This window comes from Carlito syrichta, unplaced genomic scaffold (assembly GCF_000164805.1).
Source record: "Carlito syrichta isolate Samal-C Ts95f unplaced genomic scaffold, Tarsius_syrichta-2.0.1 Scaffold313881, whole genome shotgun sequence".
NCBI classification, from domain to species: Eukaryota; Metazoa; Chordata; class Mammalia; order Primates; family Tarsiidae; genus Carlito; species Carlito syrichta.
The window spans coordinates 673,240-692,527 of record NW_007257977.1 but is presented as its reverse complement, the minus strand read 5'-3'; the positions used below and the strand labels follow the sequence as shown (position 1 = coordinate 692,527).

Here is a 19,288-nt window from a genome sequence, read left to right as displayed (position 1 = left end):
CCTTCAAAGTGAGGGAAGGTCCGTCAACAGGATCCATGGGGCTTTGCCTCCGTCATGGCCTCATTTGACTGGGGCCTTGCTCCCAGCCAGCGTTTTTCCTGTTTTCAGGTCCCTCTTACCTTACTTTTACTAGTGATTGCGGCTCCCGACAAGTCTGGGCCACTGAGTGAGACTCCAACTCAAAAAAAAAAAAAAAAAAAATCCCACTTGTCTATCTTATCTCTTATGACTTGGGTACTTGGGGTTTTGATCAGGAATTGGTTGCCAGTTCCAATTTCCATAAGGATGTCTCTTGCGTTTTCTAAGATTCTTATAGTTTGAGGTTTTATGTTTAGGTCTTTGATTCACTTAGAGTTGATTTTTGTGTATAGTGATAGGTAGGGGTCCTGTTTCAATCTTCTGAATGTGGTCAGCCAGTTTTCCAAGCACCACTTACTGAATAGGTTTTCCTCATCCCACTGGTTGTTAACGGAGGCTTTGTCGAAGATGAATTGGTTGAGAAATTGAGGTTTGGTTTCCAGAATCTCTATCCTGTTCTATCGGTCCATATGCCTATTCTTGTATCAATACCAGGCTGTGTTGATTATTGTAGCCTGATACCTCCCACTTTGATTCTTTTGCTAAGGATTGTTTTGGCTATTCGTGGTCATTTGTGTGTCATATGAACTCCTGTATTGTCATTTCCAGGTCTGAAAAGAATGATGTTGGCAATTTAATGGGTATTGGGTTGAATCTGTAGATTGCCTTAGGTAGAATGGACATCTTAACGATGTTGATTCTTTCCATCCATGAGCATGGAATATTTTTCCATTTGTTTGTGTCTTCTTGGATTTCTCTGAGTGGTGTTTTGTAGTTTTCATTGTAAAGGTCTTTCACTTCTCTGGTTAGGAAGATGCCGAAGTATTTCTGTGTGTGTGTGTGTGTGTGTGTGTGTGTGTGTGTGTGTGTGTCTATTGTGAATGGGATTGTGCTTTTTATTTGGTTTTCTGCCTCCTTGTTGTTGGTATATAAGAATGCAACTGTCTTTTGCACATTTATTTTGTACCCCAAGACTTTGGCAAAGTCCTTTATCAGTGAAAGCAAATTTTTGACAGATTCTCTTGGGTTTTCAAGGTATAGGATCATATCATCAGCAAAGAGAGATAACTTAACTTCCTCTTTTCCTATTTGGAACCCCTGATTTCCGTCTCTTGTCTAATTGCTTTAGCTAGGACTTTCAACACTATGTTGAACAAGAGGGGTAGGAGTGGCCAGCCTTATCTTGTTCCAGTTTTCAGGATAAATGTTTCCAGTTTCTGTCCATTTAGCAATATGCTGGCTGTGGGTTTTTTGTAGACAGTGCTTACTGTTTTGAGGTATGTTCTTTCTATGCCTAGGTATTTGAGGGTTTTTATCAAGAAGTGATGCTGGATTTCATCAAAAGTTTACAATTAAAGAAATTTTAGAGTAAGTCATTGCTAAAGTTCCTCCTAACTCTAAATTATAATATATAAGACAAAAGAGATAAAGTTTTCTGGGGGAAAAATATAAAACTTAGAAAAGTAATCACCTAAATGTTTATCAAGAAGATGACCAAGAATTGAGTTTAACTCCATTCAACAAAATACTTTACCATGCAGAAGGTACTATCCTTTACATTATATAAGATGCAGAGTAAGATGATGTTCCTAATTTTAAAGACCTTATAATCTAGGAAGTGGAAAACACAAATCTATAAATAATTATAATTACAGATACAAATGCTACTTAAAAATTACAAACAAAATCTTTTCTTAAATGTGTAGAATTTTAAGCCTGGACATATAAAATATTCTTTTACTCAGTGACCTATCACAGAAACAAAGAACAGAGTACCATATATTCTCACTCATAAGTGGACAATTATCATACTATTACAAGAAAGGGATTTGGCAGTAGTGGGAAACTGCCAGGGGAGGGGGGCACACATCATCAACAAGGGTACCTGCATAATGAATATGTGTATACCTGACCCTGAATGGTACCCCACATCTTTAAAATTAAAAGTTAAAAAAAATTCTTGATGAGATCCTTACTAAAATATTGGATCTTAAAAAAAATCAAATATTTTTGGAATCTAAGTGATAAAATATAAAATTTTCTGTACTATCTCAAGTTGGCTAATGGGGCTACTTTCACTCTATTTACAGGTGCTGTGGAGAGGGTGAAGAAAATTCGAGACTATGCTTTTGTGCACTTCAGTAACCGAGAAGATGCAGTTGAAGCTATGAAAGCTTTAAATGGGAAGGTAATATAGGACAAAGAAAAAATATGTACAGATTACATCCCATTTTGGTGTGGACACTCTATTCAAAAGAGCAATTCTGCAAGTCTATCTCATTCCAGCTTTCTTCTTCTCTGATATACATGCCTTAGTCCATTTACGATGCACAAAAGAGAAGTGATAGAAAATGGAGAATGAAGATGTGCCTAATATGTCCAACTGTACCTCTCAATTTTTCTTATTTGAACAAATTACTAGTCATCCATTTCCTTAGAAAGAAGAGACTGGAGTAGATTGTTTCAATTTACCCAATTCTAATTTTCTCTCATTACTGCAAAGAAATTATCACCATTGTGGTACAGTATTTTAGAGAATGATGATCAGAAGAGATGTTAACAAGGCTGTTATTATGCCTTCAGAATTTGATCTACCTGGAATGCTTAGAATCTCTCACCTTGCCAAGTGTAGAGTCTGGGGGAAAAACTAGCTTCTATGTCCTTACTACTGATTTGTCTGCAGAAGCCAATATAATATTTACATATCAAGCCAATAGACATTAAAAAACCTTCCACAGACCACTTATCATGCCAATAATGTCTGGGATACAGAAAGAATCAAACCAAAGATGCATGTCAAAGAGCTAAAAGTCTGTCGGAGAAATAAGACAAGTATACCAACACCAATGCAAAATACAGGCTGGTAAGTATCATAAAAAGACATAAAAGTGATAAGAAAGATCAGTGGAAGAAATAGATTATAAGGAATCAGATAATCTTAACTGATATGAAAAGATAATCTGTATGAGAAGCCATAAAAATTTGATATAATTTCAAAAGACAAAACATGGAAAGGAGAGGCAGTCTTAGGGACACAGAATTTGGAAAAAACAATATAACATTGGGGGTTGGTCACAGTGACTCAGGCCTGTAATCCCAGCACTTTGGGAGATCAAAGCAGGATAACTGCCTGAGCCAAGGATTTTAGACCAGCCTGAGCAACATAGCAAGACCCTATCTCTACAAAAACTCAAAAAATTAGCTGGGCATGATGGCACACCTGTAGTCCCAACTACTCAGGAGACTGATGCAGAAGGATTGCCTGAGCCCAGGAGGTCGAGGATGTGGTGAGCTATGATCATGCCGCTGTACTTCAACCGGCCATCAGATTGAGACCCCCAACTCAAAAATAATAACAAGAAGACAAAATTGGGGGGTGGTAAAGTGCAGAGAAATTTGGTTGGAACATATGCACATGGGCTGTTTTGTCTGTTGGGTCTTGCATCAGTCAGATTCTCAATAGAAAACAGATGGCAAAGGAATTAATTACAAATGCATGAGCTAGGAGTAGAGAAATCAAAAGAGAGTGCAGGAACCTGGGGATCACAGCATTTCTGGAGTCAAAGGGACAAAGGGCTGGAAAATTGATAGAAATCCTGAAAGGAAAGAGGGTTGTGTAGAACAGGACTCTCTTAGAGAAGAAGTGATCTTATTAAGGGACACAGCCAACCCAAGGTAACCTCTCAAAGAGGGAGCCAGAAGACTAAATGCCTCAAACTCACTGCTGTCTCTTTTTCCAGTCTCCTACCAGTGTTCCCTATTGACAAAATCCAATCATAATCCAGAAGATTTAAGAACCCTACAGAGGACGCCATGTGCAATGGCTTCCCAGAGCATAGAGCAGGCCAAAGTCAGTGGGGAGTAGAAATGGAGGGCAAAGGGAGAATCTCTCACCCTGGGTTCTTCAGACACATGGGGCCTCTGGCATATGAGCTCCTCGGGGACCTATTCAAACTTAAAAATGTTTAAATAGGAAGGAAAAAACTACTGAGTCTGAACTACTAAAAGAAAACTGCAAAACAAAAACTAGTACATATTTAAATTCATTTCTATGAAGTAAACATTATTTCATCTCCATTGATTATTACATTTAGTATCATAAAAAATGTTATTACTTTAAAAACTATTTGGTAAGTTAGATTTTCTCTATTTAAAACATTTCTGAGTATACATTATAATTGCAGACAAGAAACGACCAATCATAAATTAAATGCTAAATAATTACAGTGGGATAATTATAATGGAAACTATTCCAATTATTCCCAACTTTTACAGTTAGATATTTTTATAGCAATGCTTATATATATAGCTAAATATATATTTAATGTTATATTTTACTCTAATACAGTATGAAAAAAATTAAAAGTAAAATTTCCTAGGACCAATGAAGACTTTTTAATATATATAGATATTTATATCTAATTTATTGAACAAGGTGAGACTTAGAAGTTTTTTTGTGCGTAGAGTAATGATCCCATTTACAATTTAGGGAAATTAAACTAGTAAGAATTCACTTTTTATAGAGGCGAGAGAAAGATGTAATGGAAACTGGTTATAAAGCTATTACAGTCACCAAAATGGTACAAAATGAGGGCTTGAATTAAGGTGGGAATGGAATGTAGGAGAGAGCTCCACATAGAACTATGGGGGAAGAATTCAAAGTACCCAGAAAGTGAATGGAGATAGGAGTGAAACAGAACAAGTCATCAGAAGTTTTCAGTATGGTAGACAATTAGGGGAAGACAAGAGGGGTAGACAGGAGGGGAAGCCTAGTTGTAGAGAAATGTGACAAACAGCTTTGGACATGACTATTCATTTATTCTGCAAATATTATTGAAATTATGTGAAGTGAAATATATTTTGTTAGACTTGGGTTAATAAGATATTGTGCTAGCTCTTTAAATATCTAAACCAAATAACTAAAATACAATATTGATTTTAAAATGCTCTTGGATGGAGCAGAGGAATGCAGAACAAAATCTTTTACAATAAGAAATCTGACTCTGCAATAAAGGATCATTCTATTCAAGACATCTCTTGATATACAAGTACCTATCAGCAGAGGCCTATTTGGGTTTCTCATCTTCCTCAAAGCAGGACTGAAGACAAAGAATCTTATATCCAAGACCACCTATATTTTCAATATTCCAAGTCTATTTTTTCTAATTACACCAATACCAATTTAAGATTGTTGACTATCAGCCGGATTCAGTCTATATCCCAGTGTGTTCTATTTTACTCATTTGACACTGGCTCCTGCTACTATAAAGCAAGGTAAATACAAGACACTAGGGACAAATTGCCCCAGAGGCTGACCAAAATGGTTAAGATGACCATGAAGCACAAGCTTTGTCTAGCAGACTTCAATAATCCAGGAACCAATGAGGTCCTGATTAAATTGGAGGGTAAGAGTGCTCACTCAACTGCTGTGAACAGGAATGTTTGCAGAAACACTTTGTATTATCTTCTTTCTTTATAACAGAGGCTCATCATATTCTTATATAAAAAAACCACAAATGCGTTCTCACACAAATGCTTTCTGACATTTTGTTCCTTTGATAAGAAATATATCAAACTATCAAGAATTTGTTGAGAGCCATCCTTTCTTTCTTGTGTAGGCAAGCAATACTGAGAAATTAGCTACACGTGTAGATCTACACTCAGCCGTGATCGTGAACATCTGGGAGCTGTTCATGATCTCAAAAATTTGTGTCAGAGAAGATCTACTCTAATAATTCTTGAAGACAAGTTTTAAGTGGTGTATGATTTTGAGAAACCTCAACATTTCTCCCCTCCCCTTCCCTACTCCCCATTCCCCACCATCCCTGTTTATCAGTTCCCAACTGTTTAACTGATCAAAGGGTTACTTCACAAGGAACTATCCGTAGGAAACAATGTGATAGGCTCACAGATTTCTTATCCTTGGGTAGGGCTGTGCTTATACCTGTCTTCTTCTCTGGTGAAAACTTACTTTTGTAACTGATCTAAAGAGTAAACATTTCATTGGTTGTCAGCTGAAAAGACCTGATTGAGTTGCCCATGCCAAAGTGCTAGTAATTGATAAGATCTCTTTGTTGGTTTCCTTTCACCTTCATCTTACTGTGCTATGTAGTGGAGATTAAATTCCATCCATAATGAACCTAAAACTTCTGTAATCATATAATTCTTTGCCATGTACTTTAAAACCTATATATTACATAACTTAAAAATTCCAGAACTTTCTGCCTCAGTGATATATCCAGATTATAAATGTATAGCCAATATGCCAGTGGCCAGTATGTCACTGTCAAACCTGTTGGCATCTTGTACAACAACTTATCAACAAAACCAAAAAGAAAATTCAACTGACATACAAACACAAACCTATAGAGGGACAAGATACAAATTGAAAAAGTCAGCAAATATACAGCAATTAGTCTGACACCTAGAAAGAAACAGGTTATTAGAACTCAGTCATACTCAGTTGTCTCCCTATTATCTCATGCTGCTTTTTTCTTGCTCTCTTCAACAGGTGCTGGATGGTTCCCCCATTGAAGTGACTCTAGCCAAACCAGTGGACAAAGATAGTTATGTTAGGTACACCCGAGGCACAGGTGGAAGGGGCACCATGCTGCAAGGAGACTACACCTACTCTTTGGGCCATGTTTATGATCCCACCACAACCTACCTTGGAGCGCCTGTCTTCTATGCCCCCCAGGCCTATGCAGCAATTCCCAGTCTTCATTTCCCAGCCACGAAAGGACACCTCAGCAATAGGGCCGTCATCCGAGCCCCCTCTGTTAGAGGTAACACCAGTCAGCTCTTGCCTTAGATGAACCCTAAGATTTCAAATGACTTGAACTGCAATAGCCTTAGGCAAATTGGATGGGACTGCTGAGAGAAAAGCACAGAAAAATGGTTTATTAAAAATCAAGATACTATATCAACAGTTTTCCTTTCATAGGAATCTTTTTCACATGACAACTGGTTATTGAAAAAAATTTGGTCAACTCATAGTGCACATGGGTTTAGTGCACAAATTAGATCCTTACATGAGCCCATAAAATTTGCACAAACTAGAACCCTCTTCCACAATTGTTAGCTTCTTTCATATCAGTAGACTACCATCTTGCAGTCGTCTATGACTCATTACAACACTTCCAGGAGAGAGCAGTATGATTCAATGGAAACCAATTACTTCAAATGCAAAAACAATTCAAGGCACATGTGTACTTGATGGTAACTCAGTAGCATCATCCTTACATATAAATCACAATTTATTATAAAAATTGTCTAAGAGACATGAGACATTCTTATCTGACTTCCCCCAAGAAATATATGTTAAACCTATTGAAAAACCAAACGAGTAAAAAGATCAATTTATTTATTTAGTACATGGGGAACAAGATAAATCTCAAATAGCAAAAATTCAATTTTACTGCCAGATAATAAATGTTTAATGTTTGAATCCTGCAAGAATTTTAAATGTTCAAGACGTTTTCCAAGGTCAGTTATTTAAAGCAATCTAGAAAATAAGGAAAGCATTTTTTATTTCTAAGAAACTAGTTTGTCTCTGCCTTTTGGGCTCCTTCAGACTGGTTTTTCTAGGATGTGCCTAATGCCAGTAGAATCCCAATTCTAGCTTTCAAATATGACACCAAAGCAATTTAACAAGCAAGCTCTGTATGTAAATCTATTGCTGGGTTTGACTTAGAAGCAAAAGGGCACATCCAAATTGCTGTAAAAATAGTTATCTTACTATGTTTTACACGATTAATTGACCATTCTAGGAGGTCTAGTCTTCAACAGCCTTAAAATTCTGTACTCATAATATAATAATACCCCCAAAAATTGTAATGCAAAAGAAATCATTAAGATTTCCTTTAAGATAACATGTCCATATGATGATATATTATGTCTTTGAAACAGTATGCATTTGTAATGTAAAAATCACATCATTAACCAACCTGCACATTAAATACAAGTTGTCAACCAGTTGTGATGTAGAAAAAAAAAAAAACTCCACTCTAAGAGGAAAAAATGCCTGTCGTATAACAAGAAAGGAATCAATGAATCATATTCATGGATGAAAGATAATCAATTTAATTTCTCATCTTTTTATGCCACAATAGGAAATCAAAGTAGCAACATGGCAAAACAAAAATTAAAAGGAATCTATGCATGAAACTCAATGGAAATTTAAGCCTCACATTGACAGAACATGAAAGAGGATGGTGAATTCTAAAGCATGTTTTCTAAATGTTCGTTTTCCAATAAGTCATTGTGAATTGGAAAACTGATGAAGCTAGAATTCATTTCTGAGTTACTGATCAGTGACAGTCTCTATGCAAGACTGATTTCAATACCAATGGTTATATTACATTGGAATGTTTCATAAACACATTCCCAGCCTTTATTAGTCTACAGAAAATGTAAACAAAAGGTTAACTGAAGACAGAAATTGCAAAATTTCTCTCTGTGCCAAAATTTTTAATTGCTAACATACTTATCAACAAATAGCTGTGATGGTATGTCTTACTTCCCCACATGACTCTTGAAAGAGAGAGAAAGAGAGGGAGAGAGACCAATGTTGAACTTTTTGTTGAGTTTCATTACATGAGAATCCTAGAGTATCTTACTATCTTCAGGGCAATAATCAATGTGACTTGGGCTAACTTTTCCATTACAGTAAGATTCAGGGTGATTTTCTGGTGGTTTGATTCAGTTTAACGCCTTCTTACATTCCTAGAAATTTACATGAATGTACCTGTAGGGGCTGCGGGAGTGAGAGGACTGGGCGGACGTGGCTATCTGGCATACACAGGCCTGGGTCGTGGATACCAGGTGAAAGGAGATAAGAGAGAAGACAAACTCTATGACATTTTACCTGGGATGGATCTCGTCCCAATGAATCCAGTCACTTTAAAACCCCAAGGAATCAAACTTGCCCCCCAGGTAGGTAATGTTATTCCAGGGATAATTTCTTTAAGTTGGGCCAGTGATCCCCATTTACCTTTCATCAAACAATTTGACTTGATGCCTACTTAAGCTATTGGGCTTTTTTCTTGTAATAGATAAAGTGTTCAGTCAAGACAGTGTACTTTGAAGGAATGCTCAGCATTATAGGCGCTTTCATTTTTTTAATCATAAAGCTTAAAACCTTAAATAATCTTCCACTGAATGCAAAGAACCCAAGCGCTATTAAGAATTATCAACCAATACCTTAAATGAAAATAAAAAGAGGCGAAGACCTCGCCTCAGAATAAATGCCCATCACATGTGAACCAGCTTGATTGCCAAATGAAGAGTATTTACAACAGGGAACCCAGAATAGACCATTTAGGACATCTTTTCTTGGAAACACAATGTCTAAGAGAAAACTCCATCATGATATCTAGGTAAATCTTTAGGAGGTGTCATCAGTCATATCAAAGTAAGTCTTCTGCAACGGTCATATTTGGGCAGTGGCATTATGGCGAATCTTTATTGCTTGCATTTGACAATTCTAAGTTTCCATGTTTCTGCATGAGTCTGTGATTTTTATTATTGGAAAATTAAAAGTTATAAAAGTTGTTCCAGTATGGAAACTGAATGCTAGGGTTAAAAATAAAAGAGGATCTATGTTAACCCTTAAACTATTCCCTGTGGGAGTGCTGATCTCTCTAAAATACACTTTGGCTGAATAATCAGGGTTATAGTGTGTGTATCCTGATGGAAAAGTCACTACTCCCATTCCAAAGGTATAAGCCCCAGATTTATGAAAATAACCCTTAGGAGTCCAATGAAGAAGAAAACTTGGTTTTCTAAAAGCTCATCGTGGGTATTGTTTTTAATTTTTTTGGTGGTATTAATGGCTTTCTCTTACCAAAAAAAATTCTTAATCTAAGGTTTTTGCTAACCTTATCCAGGCAATTTTTTTAAAAAAAGCATGCCTATCAAAGTGCAATCATGTGTTTGTTAAAAAAAAAAAAAAATCATTTGGTTTCCCTTATACATCGTGTATTGTCTTAAGTACTAGAGATGTAAAAGTGAATATAACAAAATCTTTATCATAAAAAATTGCAAGGCAGTCCAGTGAGGGAATACTGACACATAAACAGATATTTATAATAAAATCTGGTAAGGGATGTGATAAAGCTTGCTCAGGAAATACAAAAAAAAAAACTAATCTCCCTTGGGTTAAAACCCAAAATAAAGAATCTAGTTAAAGTACTCAAATATCTATAAATCTTTTTTTTAAACTGAAAAAATAACAATCATCACAAATTCTGTTTAACAGTTCTAAGTGCTGCTGTAGTCTGACATCTCTTCTTTTTACATGAAACTCAGGTCAGACATGAATATGTGAGTAACGATATCTATCAACTAATGAAAGCTCTTTAATTTTTCTCTGAATTTCTACAACCATGGCTAAAAATTAAAGACCATGCCATTCCCAAACCAGCATAGATGGAGCCTTAACAAACTCAAAGTAGTGTTATAAACTTCTAGCCAGAAATGCAGAACAAAGAGTATGATCTTGCAAAGTCAGCAGTGAGAAGTGGTGCCCCCTTAGCCTGTGTTTGCTCACCTGGCATGAACAGGCACAATATCTGCCAGCAAAAGCTTATAAATTACTGCCCAGAACTGTAGGAAATGCTTTGTAGATGACAAGAGATGCTATGAAATGAGAGTATTCAAAAGAAAAGGTTGGCCAGGTACCATATCTCATGCTTATAATCCTGGCACCTTGGGAGGCTAAAGCAGAAGGATTGCTTGAGCCCAAAAGTTCAAGACCAGCCTGAGCAACATGGAGGGATCCTGATCTACAAAAAACCAAAAAATTAGCTGGGCATGGTGGCACATGTCTGTAGTCCTAGCTACTTGGGAGGCTGAGGTGTGAGGATCACCTGAGCCCAGGAGGTAGAGGATGAGGTAAACTGTGATCATGCCACTGCACTCCAGCCTGAGCAACAGAGTAAGACCCTGACACACACACACATATACACATACACGCGCGCGCGCACACACACATACACGGACATGAAAGAAAAGAGAGAGAGAGAAAGTTAACAAAGAAATTAGGAGCAATTAACAAATTAATAAACTGGAAAATGTCATGCTACTGCAACTGGGTTAGTGTTAGAACAAATGAGATAAGAAACTCCAGAGATGTAGTACTGGGGCATTGTTCTGTCTCACAATGATTTTCTCAGCCGTGTGCCCTGTTGTGCACAGTATACTGAATCTGCTGACTTAAAAGAACATCAGTATCTCTGGGCCACCAAAAATGGCTTCAGGAAGAAGAAAATATGAGTCTTTAGAAAAGATTCAGCCTGGAGTAATTACAAAAGGAAAAAAAAAATGCAAGAGGATGCTAAAAAGCAGATTGTTACAAAAATAGCCAGAAGTGGTGTCTTACCAGACAAATTTAAAACAAACAAACAAAGAAAAAACTATGGCTCAAGCCTGTAATCCCAGCACTTTGGGAGACTGAGACGAGAGTATTGCCTGAGTCCAGGGGCTCGAGACCTAGCCTGGGCAACATGGAGAGACCTCATCTCTACAATAAATCAAAAAAATTAACCAGGCATGGTGGCGCACGCCTGTAATTCCAGCTACTTGGAAGGCTGAGGTAGAAGGATTGCCTGAGCCCAGCAGGTCGAGGCTGCAGTGGCCATGAGCGTGCCACTGCACTCCAGCCTAGGTGACAGAGTAAGACTCCAATTCAAAAGAAAAAACTGTCAACCCCCATCTATGCATGCTTATCAATAAATACTAACTCATTAAACTTTTAACTCTGTTTTTATTGAAAATACGAGATTAAAATCCTATGGCAAATGACATGAAGTAAGAATATATTCTTGTATTTTCTTCTCTAATTCATTATAAACAAAGAGATTGAGGTAATAATAAGTAAATATATCCACAGTGTTGGAGTGTCCATTTTAAAAATATAGGATAAATATACTAAACAAATCATAAAATTAAGCTCTTGGTAAAAAGTTATAGCTAATGGACTAAATTAAAAACATTAGAGTAAATGATGTGAAAATGATTTTTATGAACTAAAAGACATAGCATTTTAAATGGAGTTCAAATTGAGTTCATTCTAAATTTTATGAGTCATTAAACCATGAGGCATTTTATATCTTCTCATATTTGCTTAAACTCTGAAGAGTAGAGTTTAAAAACCTGAACACTAGGGAAATAATGCAAATGTGACATTTGAAGGGGAAATCACTTTTTTTTAACTCTTGTAGATATTAGAAGAGATTTGTCAGAAAAATAACTGGGGACAGCCAGTGTACCAGCTGCACTCTGCCATTGGACAAGACCAAAGACAACTATTCTTATACAAAATAACCATTCCTGCTCTGGCCAGCCAGAATCCTGCAATGTGCGTAACTTCTCCAAATTCCTAATCATTTTGATTTTAGGGTAGGATACGTTTGTAAATTAAGTATATTTAGTCACTATCTCAACAAGATAAGCACTCAAGTCTACTCCCTGTTCATTTGTCATTAAATGCAAATACGAGATATATAGTTAGGATGTGCCAGCTCTGAGACTGGCATCTAAAAGCCCCAAAATTTCAGATAAACAATGAAGACTGTGTAGTATCATCAACCAGTGGAAAAGTTGGGAGATGAAAACTATAGCCCATTCTTTTCATGTAGTGCTTAGGTTGCACCATATAAAATTGTCATTTTTAGATATAATAGCACCATGCCCCATCATTTAAATTTTGGACCAAAGATATGACTTCTCTGTTAGTGAATATCACCTCCTGAATTTTATCTCAAAACTATATTTCTATATATTTTAGGAACTACCGTTTTTCATGTGTGCCTTAGCAAACCCATGTAACAAGTTACAACAACTGACCTATGTGTTAGGTCAGTTCACAAATATCCCTACATGTATTCTATATTCAGAAGTTTTAAGCGCAAGGAGAATGAAAAATGCCCACCCAAAATCCCATCATCCAGTGCCTTAGATTTTCTTTTTTTTAAATTTTTCCTTTGGATGGATAAAGATCTACAGTTTATTATTTTATTTTATTTTTAAACATGTAGGGTACTAGTCAGGGTTAGATACATATGTGGTCATCACCTGACTCAGTAGCACCAGTTTTAAAATGCCCACCCTGTGCTTTCCAGCCACCCTTTCACGCCTCCAAAGCTGAGTGCCTATGTGGATGAAGCAAAGACATACGCCGCCGAGTACACCCTGCAGACCCTAGGCATCCCCACTGATGGAGGGGATGCCGCCACCGCTGCTGCCGCCGCTGCTGCTTTTCCAGGTAAGAAAAAATTGTGCCAAAACTGGCACCCTGCAGAAAGTGTTTGGGAAACACTTTTGGTACCATGGACTCATAGAAATGTTTGTAAACCCCACCTACAATAAATTTGACTTGCACCATCTGAGGACCAAAAAGTGGTTGCCAATTAAGTAATCTATTAAAGCATGAAGCCAGAAAATCGACCTGGGCAGCAGCTTGAAGCCACTACATGATCTTGAATGAGTTCACCTGAGTCTGGTTTGCTTTGGTTTTTACTTTTAATGAAAGAGTTTGCGACTATCTATCGATGATGTTTATTTGAGCTCTTGCTGTGTGCTAGGCACTCACCTAAATGCTCAGCAAGCTTTGTTATCTCAGTAATGCTAATGACACCGCTAAGAGTTAGACTCTATCAGAATGCCCATTATACAGAGTGCTAGAAAGATTAAGTAATTTGGGCAACATCAATTAGCTTTTAAGTCATCTTTGAGCTCCCTCCCAATTCCGGTCTTCAATCTGCATAAACTAACTTGATTTTTCAAAGAGATGTGCAGATCACATTTGCCCTAAATTATTTCAAGTCAAAAATTTTGAGTGAGAAAGACAGAGATCATTTTATTATGTGACTAATTAGGGCTCTATTTACCTGCTCTGCAATTTTGGTCTGGGGTATATATGCTGATTGCTTAAAATAAACCCATCTGTGTATCAACAGTGTTTTCAGGGGTCATATTTAAAAGATTTTTCCTCATTTATTTTTTACCATTAGCAAATGCTAATAATTTAAAAATGAATCCTTTAGAAATTAACATTCTTTTTTTTTTTTTGAGTCAGAGTCTTAGTCTCACTCAGGCTGAAGTGCAGTGGCATGATCACGGTTCACTGCAGCCTCCATTTCCTGGGCTCAGGAGATCCTTCCGCCTCAGCCTCCTGAGTAGCTGGGACTACAGGCACACACCATCACACCTGACTAAGGTTTTTTTATTTATTTTTTTGTGGAGACAAGGTCTTGCTGTGTTGCCTAGGCTGGTCTCAAACTCCTGGGCTCAAGCAGTGGTTTTGGCCTCAGCCTCTCAAAGTGCTGAGATTATAGACTTGAGCCACTGCACTCAGCCAGAATCCTTTCAAAATTAAAGGGGACTAGGAAAGAAACTTCTTTAGAAAATTTATTCTCAACAGTTAGTTTGAATAACGAACTCTACTCTTTTTTTAGTAATAAAAGCTTATTTCTATTGAAGAAATTTGTCCTTCTGACTTCTCACTGTGTCAGCGTGTGCCTCTTAATCCCAAATTAGAGAGTTCTAACTATACGTAGAAGCATTCCTATCACCTGATGAGTTCATTTATTGGTCATGAGTAGGTGTGAGAATATCTATATTCTTCACAGCCACAAAACCTAGGGCTTGCTCTCTTTTTTTTCCTCCCTCAAAAATTGTAACTATATCCTCCATTCTGGCAAAGTGAGGCTAAAACTAATCATGCTTTGCACATGAATGTGACCCCAATTCTAGCTTTGTTTCTCTGACGGAACTTGGAGACTTGTGCAGTGCATCCCAGGAGGTTGCCAAGGCAACAGCTGACACTGCAGAGATCTAGGTCCTCCCCGGGCAGTTGGGGCCAGCACCCCTGTGCTTGCTTTTTGCATAACAGGGTGTTTGTATGTCCATTTCCTTGGATCTTATGCCAGAGCTTCTCAGTTCTTAGAGAAAGTCTACCCTTTCTCTGGCAGAAAGCTGCCCCCAAAGACACCTAACTAATGTCCTATAAAATAATGAGCCTCATAATCAATGTTTGTATACCTAACCCTGAATTGTGCCCCACATCTTTACAATAAAAAAAAGAAAAGAAAAGAATGAGCCTCTCTCAGGAGAATTTTAAAGTTTGCTTTCAAACTGGAAAGGATTTGCTTTTACTCGAGAATGTTTTATCTTATTCGTATTTCTACTTGCTCCTGTGAGAAGTTAAAAATATTTAGGGCATAAGAGTCATCTTGGGAATGTCTAAGAATTTGAGAGCCTCTCTTATAACTTTGCTGTGGAGTCAAGCAAAGAACAATAGTCTCCAAGGGAAGAATGTGTTTGAAACACAAATATCCTTGCACTTAACAAATTGGCCAAATTGAAAAAGGAAAATTCAAAAATCCCTAAAGGTGAAATCTATACTACAAACACACGCACACATGCACATTCACACTCACCCAGTTATATTGCTTTCTTACTTTAGAAGTACTGTTTCCAAAATTATGAAAGTAATCGTTAACACATTTCTCATATCCTTGGAAAATGTACCAAACTTCACTAGTGCATTAGTCAGCATTACTGACCAACGTGAATGAGCCAAGAAGTGGATTCAATTTTTTTAAAAAAATAATCCAACTAGCTTCCTGCCACCACTTCCTGAGAAGCCACCAGAAAAAAATCAGTGTGTCTGGGGTTGAGCAGACTTCTGCTGCACAGAAACCAAATGGACTTTAAAAAAAAAAATCAGGCCCCCATTCACTGCTTAAGTGTGTATCTCCCTTTTTCTTGTTATCTTTTACAATTTTGGGATCATCTCAGAAATACTACAGTTTAGTCTAAAATATTAACAAAGAAATATTGCTTTATGTAGTAGCAATTATACTTTTTCAAAAGTGAATATATGCTCATCAACTAAACACACAATACTGAGATGAAAGTATGTAGATGATTTTCTTACCACTCAAACCCTTTGGTTCTCTGAGGAGGAGAACCATCATCAAGGCCTCTGAATATACCAAGCACAGGCTTCATTGGGGGAGAGTAAGAAGAAGGTACTTTTGCCATTCAAGCTTAGTTCTAAATATGGACAGGTTAGGCATTTGCTTTTAAGGTATATTGTAGAAACACACTTAAACGACAGTATTTCTCCTACTGGTCTACCCAGTATGTACACATCCTTCTTGAGTAAAGGCAATGGCAGTCTGGCAATTTCCAAAAGAACTAGAAACTGACCTTCCATATGACCCAGTAATCCCCCTACAGGGAATATATGAGGAACTCAAAGCATTCTACCAAAAAGATTCCTGTACACACATGTTTATTGTAGCAAAAACATGGAACAAACCATGCTGCCCATTGAAACTGGATTGGATTTTTAAAATGTGGTACATATACACGATGGAATATTACACAGCCATAAAGGACAAACATATGACCTTCGCAGCAACTTGGATGAATTTAGAAACTATCATACTCAGTGATCTAACACAGAAACAAAAAACAGAGTACCACATATTCTTACCCATAAGTGTACCCTGAATATTTACTATAATACTATAAGAAAGGGATTGGCAGTAGCAGGACACTGCCAGGGTTGGGGAGGAGGAACACAACATCAATAAGGGTAACTGATTTCAAACCAGGCAAAGTGGGGACCAAAGGGAGGCCCAAACTTTACCTGTACGATGTCTACTGGTATATCTAATCCTAATTGTACCCCACAGTTTTAAAATAAAATATATATTAAAAAAAGAATAAATAAAAATTTAAAATACAAAGTTTCATTTAGGCAGGTGTGGGGTTGCCATAGAACCAGTCCCCCAGATCCACCATACACACACACACACACACACACACACACACACACACACACACCATGCCCTGCCAACCCCTTGATCACCTTGCCTCATTTATGAATTCTGAGGCCCTCTGGAGAAGTTTTAAATACAAACTTTAATCAACTAAATATCCTGTTAAGTTTCTGTTTCTTGGACCCTATCCCCAGCATCTCTAATCTAATTTAAGTGTGAAGTGATTCTGACCCAGGTGATTGACACAACTTCCTAGAACTTTGTCCTAGGACTCTTCCAGTGCCATTTCAAATCTCAGAGACCACATATTGTGTCCACCAAGAGCACCTTTTAAAACGTACATATTAACTTTTAGCTTTAAGCAATCCATCAAATGCTCTTATCCTAAACAAAGACAATAAACCAAAAGGGAACAAATCTGAACCCCCTTCATGATGTTTCCTCTGTCTCCTCCTCCAGGATATGCCGTCCCTAATGCAACTGTACCTGTGTCTGCAGCCCAGCTCAAGCAAGCGGTCACCCTGGGACAAGACTTAGCAGCATACACAACCTATGAGGTGTACCCCACTTTTGCAGTGACTGCCCGAGGGGATGGATATGGAGCCTTCTGAAGATATCTTTTTTTATTATTATTTAAGACTAATACACAGAAAACTCTATAAAGAAGAAATAAACCTCTAACTCAGTCCCCTAATGATCATAAGTAGTATCTTTCCTAAAGCAATGCCTTTCCTGAGACTGTATAGCTTATACTAATTGTAGAATTGTGAAACAAGAACATTATCCCAACATGAAACTGAATGGTAGTGAAGGCATGGTGGCTTACTCCTGTAATCTCAGCATTTTGAAAGGCTATGGGGGAAGAATCACTTGAGCCCAAGAGTTTGAGACCAGCCTGGGCAGCATAGCAAGAACTTGTCTCAAACAACAACAAAAAAAGAAACTGAATGTTAATGAGGTTTTTGTTTAACAGAAAGCTGGAGAACCACTGGCCCCCAAGAGCTGTTCTTCCAATGTTTCGAGTATCCTGGGGGCAAATTTACAAACCCTGACAAGCTTGGAAGGAGCTCTTTTAACTGGTGAGAGCTGGGGCTGAGCCCACTTGGCAGTCAATAGCAACAAAGGAAAGCTTAGTCAATTCCAGAGTCTCACCACTGGCTCATAGCTGCTTTGTGATACACAATAAGAAGCAAAAGGAAGGTAGGTTGCTTTTCAGAACTCACTCACCATTGCCTGTTGTGCAGGACAACATAGCCGCAGGCCTGAGTTCCTAAAAGACTGCCCAAGATTTTGTGGATTCAGCCTCACTTCAGTCTGAAAATTCTATCCAGTCAATATGTCATAGATTCAGGATCTTCCTGTCCCCTGAAGTCCCTGGGGACTTTCTAGATAGATGTGTTGTGAATCTGGTTAAAAAAAAAAAAAAAAATCCAAGCCTCATTATGTATTCAACTCAATAGCCCACACCTAGATTTTCCAAGATGGCCTACTGTTCCCAATAAGCATACCAACATGAAATAACCTTTTCTTATGTTAAAATTTCTGACTTGACAATATTGATTTATTTCACCCAAGACTCATCTTGCTCACCTCTAAAATCACAAAAAAGTAAGTCAGATCTATAGAATATCATTGATGATGTTTCTTCCTATTCAGCAAATTGACTGAAAAGTAATTTAAAAGAGAGAAGTGAAGATCTGCATTCATTTCTTTGATCCCTACTGTAGCATCCAGACCACCATTCAGCATTTAGAGACTGTTATATTAACTTAGGCTTAGCCTTGAATTATCTAGCCTACTTCTATTAAATCTACCAATAAATCTTCCCTTCCTTTATCTTTCAACAAGTATCAGCCAGGCGTGGTGACTCATGCCTGTAATGCCAGCATTTTGGGAGGCAGAGGCGAGGGGATTACCTGAGCTCAGGAGTCCAAGACCAGCCTGAGCAACATGGTGAGACCTTGTCTCTATAATAATTCAAAAAATCAGCCAGGCATGGTGGTGCATGCCTGTGGTTCCAGCTACTTGAAAAGCTGAGGAGGAAGGATTGCCTGAGCCCAGCAGGTCAAGGCTGCAGTGGCTGTGAGAGTGCCATTGCACTCCAGCCTGGGCAACAGAGTGAGACTCTGACTCAAAAAATAAAAAAAAAGTATCAAGCAGCTTTGCCATGCCTGAGTCCTTTTGTCTTAAGGCTGTCACAAGAAAACCTTACATCCATCACTGCCAATTAGAAACTGTTTTTTCAGATAATCAGCAAGGGTATTATTCACCAAAGTCCTAAACTCTTGGGCTCTTCTCCAGGAATATCTGATATGGGGTAAGTGTGGGCAGGTGGGCTACAAGATCTCAGAATAGAGATGAAGAGAAGGCACTACTTTCTTGCAAAATTTGTAAATAATTGCTTTGTTCAAAACAGA

The 19,288-nt window shown here is 37.7% G+C and overlaps 1 protein-coding gene across 1 annotated transcript in view; it reads left to right on the top strand.

The window, feature by feature from the left end:
* Positions 1-17,562, top strand: part of A1CF (APOBEC1 complementation factor) — a 46,922-nt gene extending 29,360 nt beyond the window's left edge. Inside the window, exons 6-11 of the mRNA XM_008070653.2 lie at positions 2,169-2,266; positions 6,590-6,863; positions 8,831-9,012; positions 12,300-12,436; positions 13,200-13,342; positions 17,331-17,562. Of these exons, the coding sequence (XP_008068844.1) occupies positions 2,169-2,266; positions 6,590-6,863; positions 8,831-9,012; positions 12,300-12,436; positions 13,200-13,342; positions 17,331-17,482 (986 nt within the window). The 3' untranslated portion in view covers positions 17,483-17,562. The remainder of the gene's footprint in view (positions 1-2,168; positions 2,267-6,589; positions 6,864-8,830; positions 9,013-12,299; positions 12,437-13,199; positions 13,343-17,330) is intronic.
* The last annotated feature ends 1,726 nt before the right edge of the window (positions 17,563-19,288 follow it).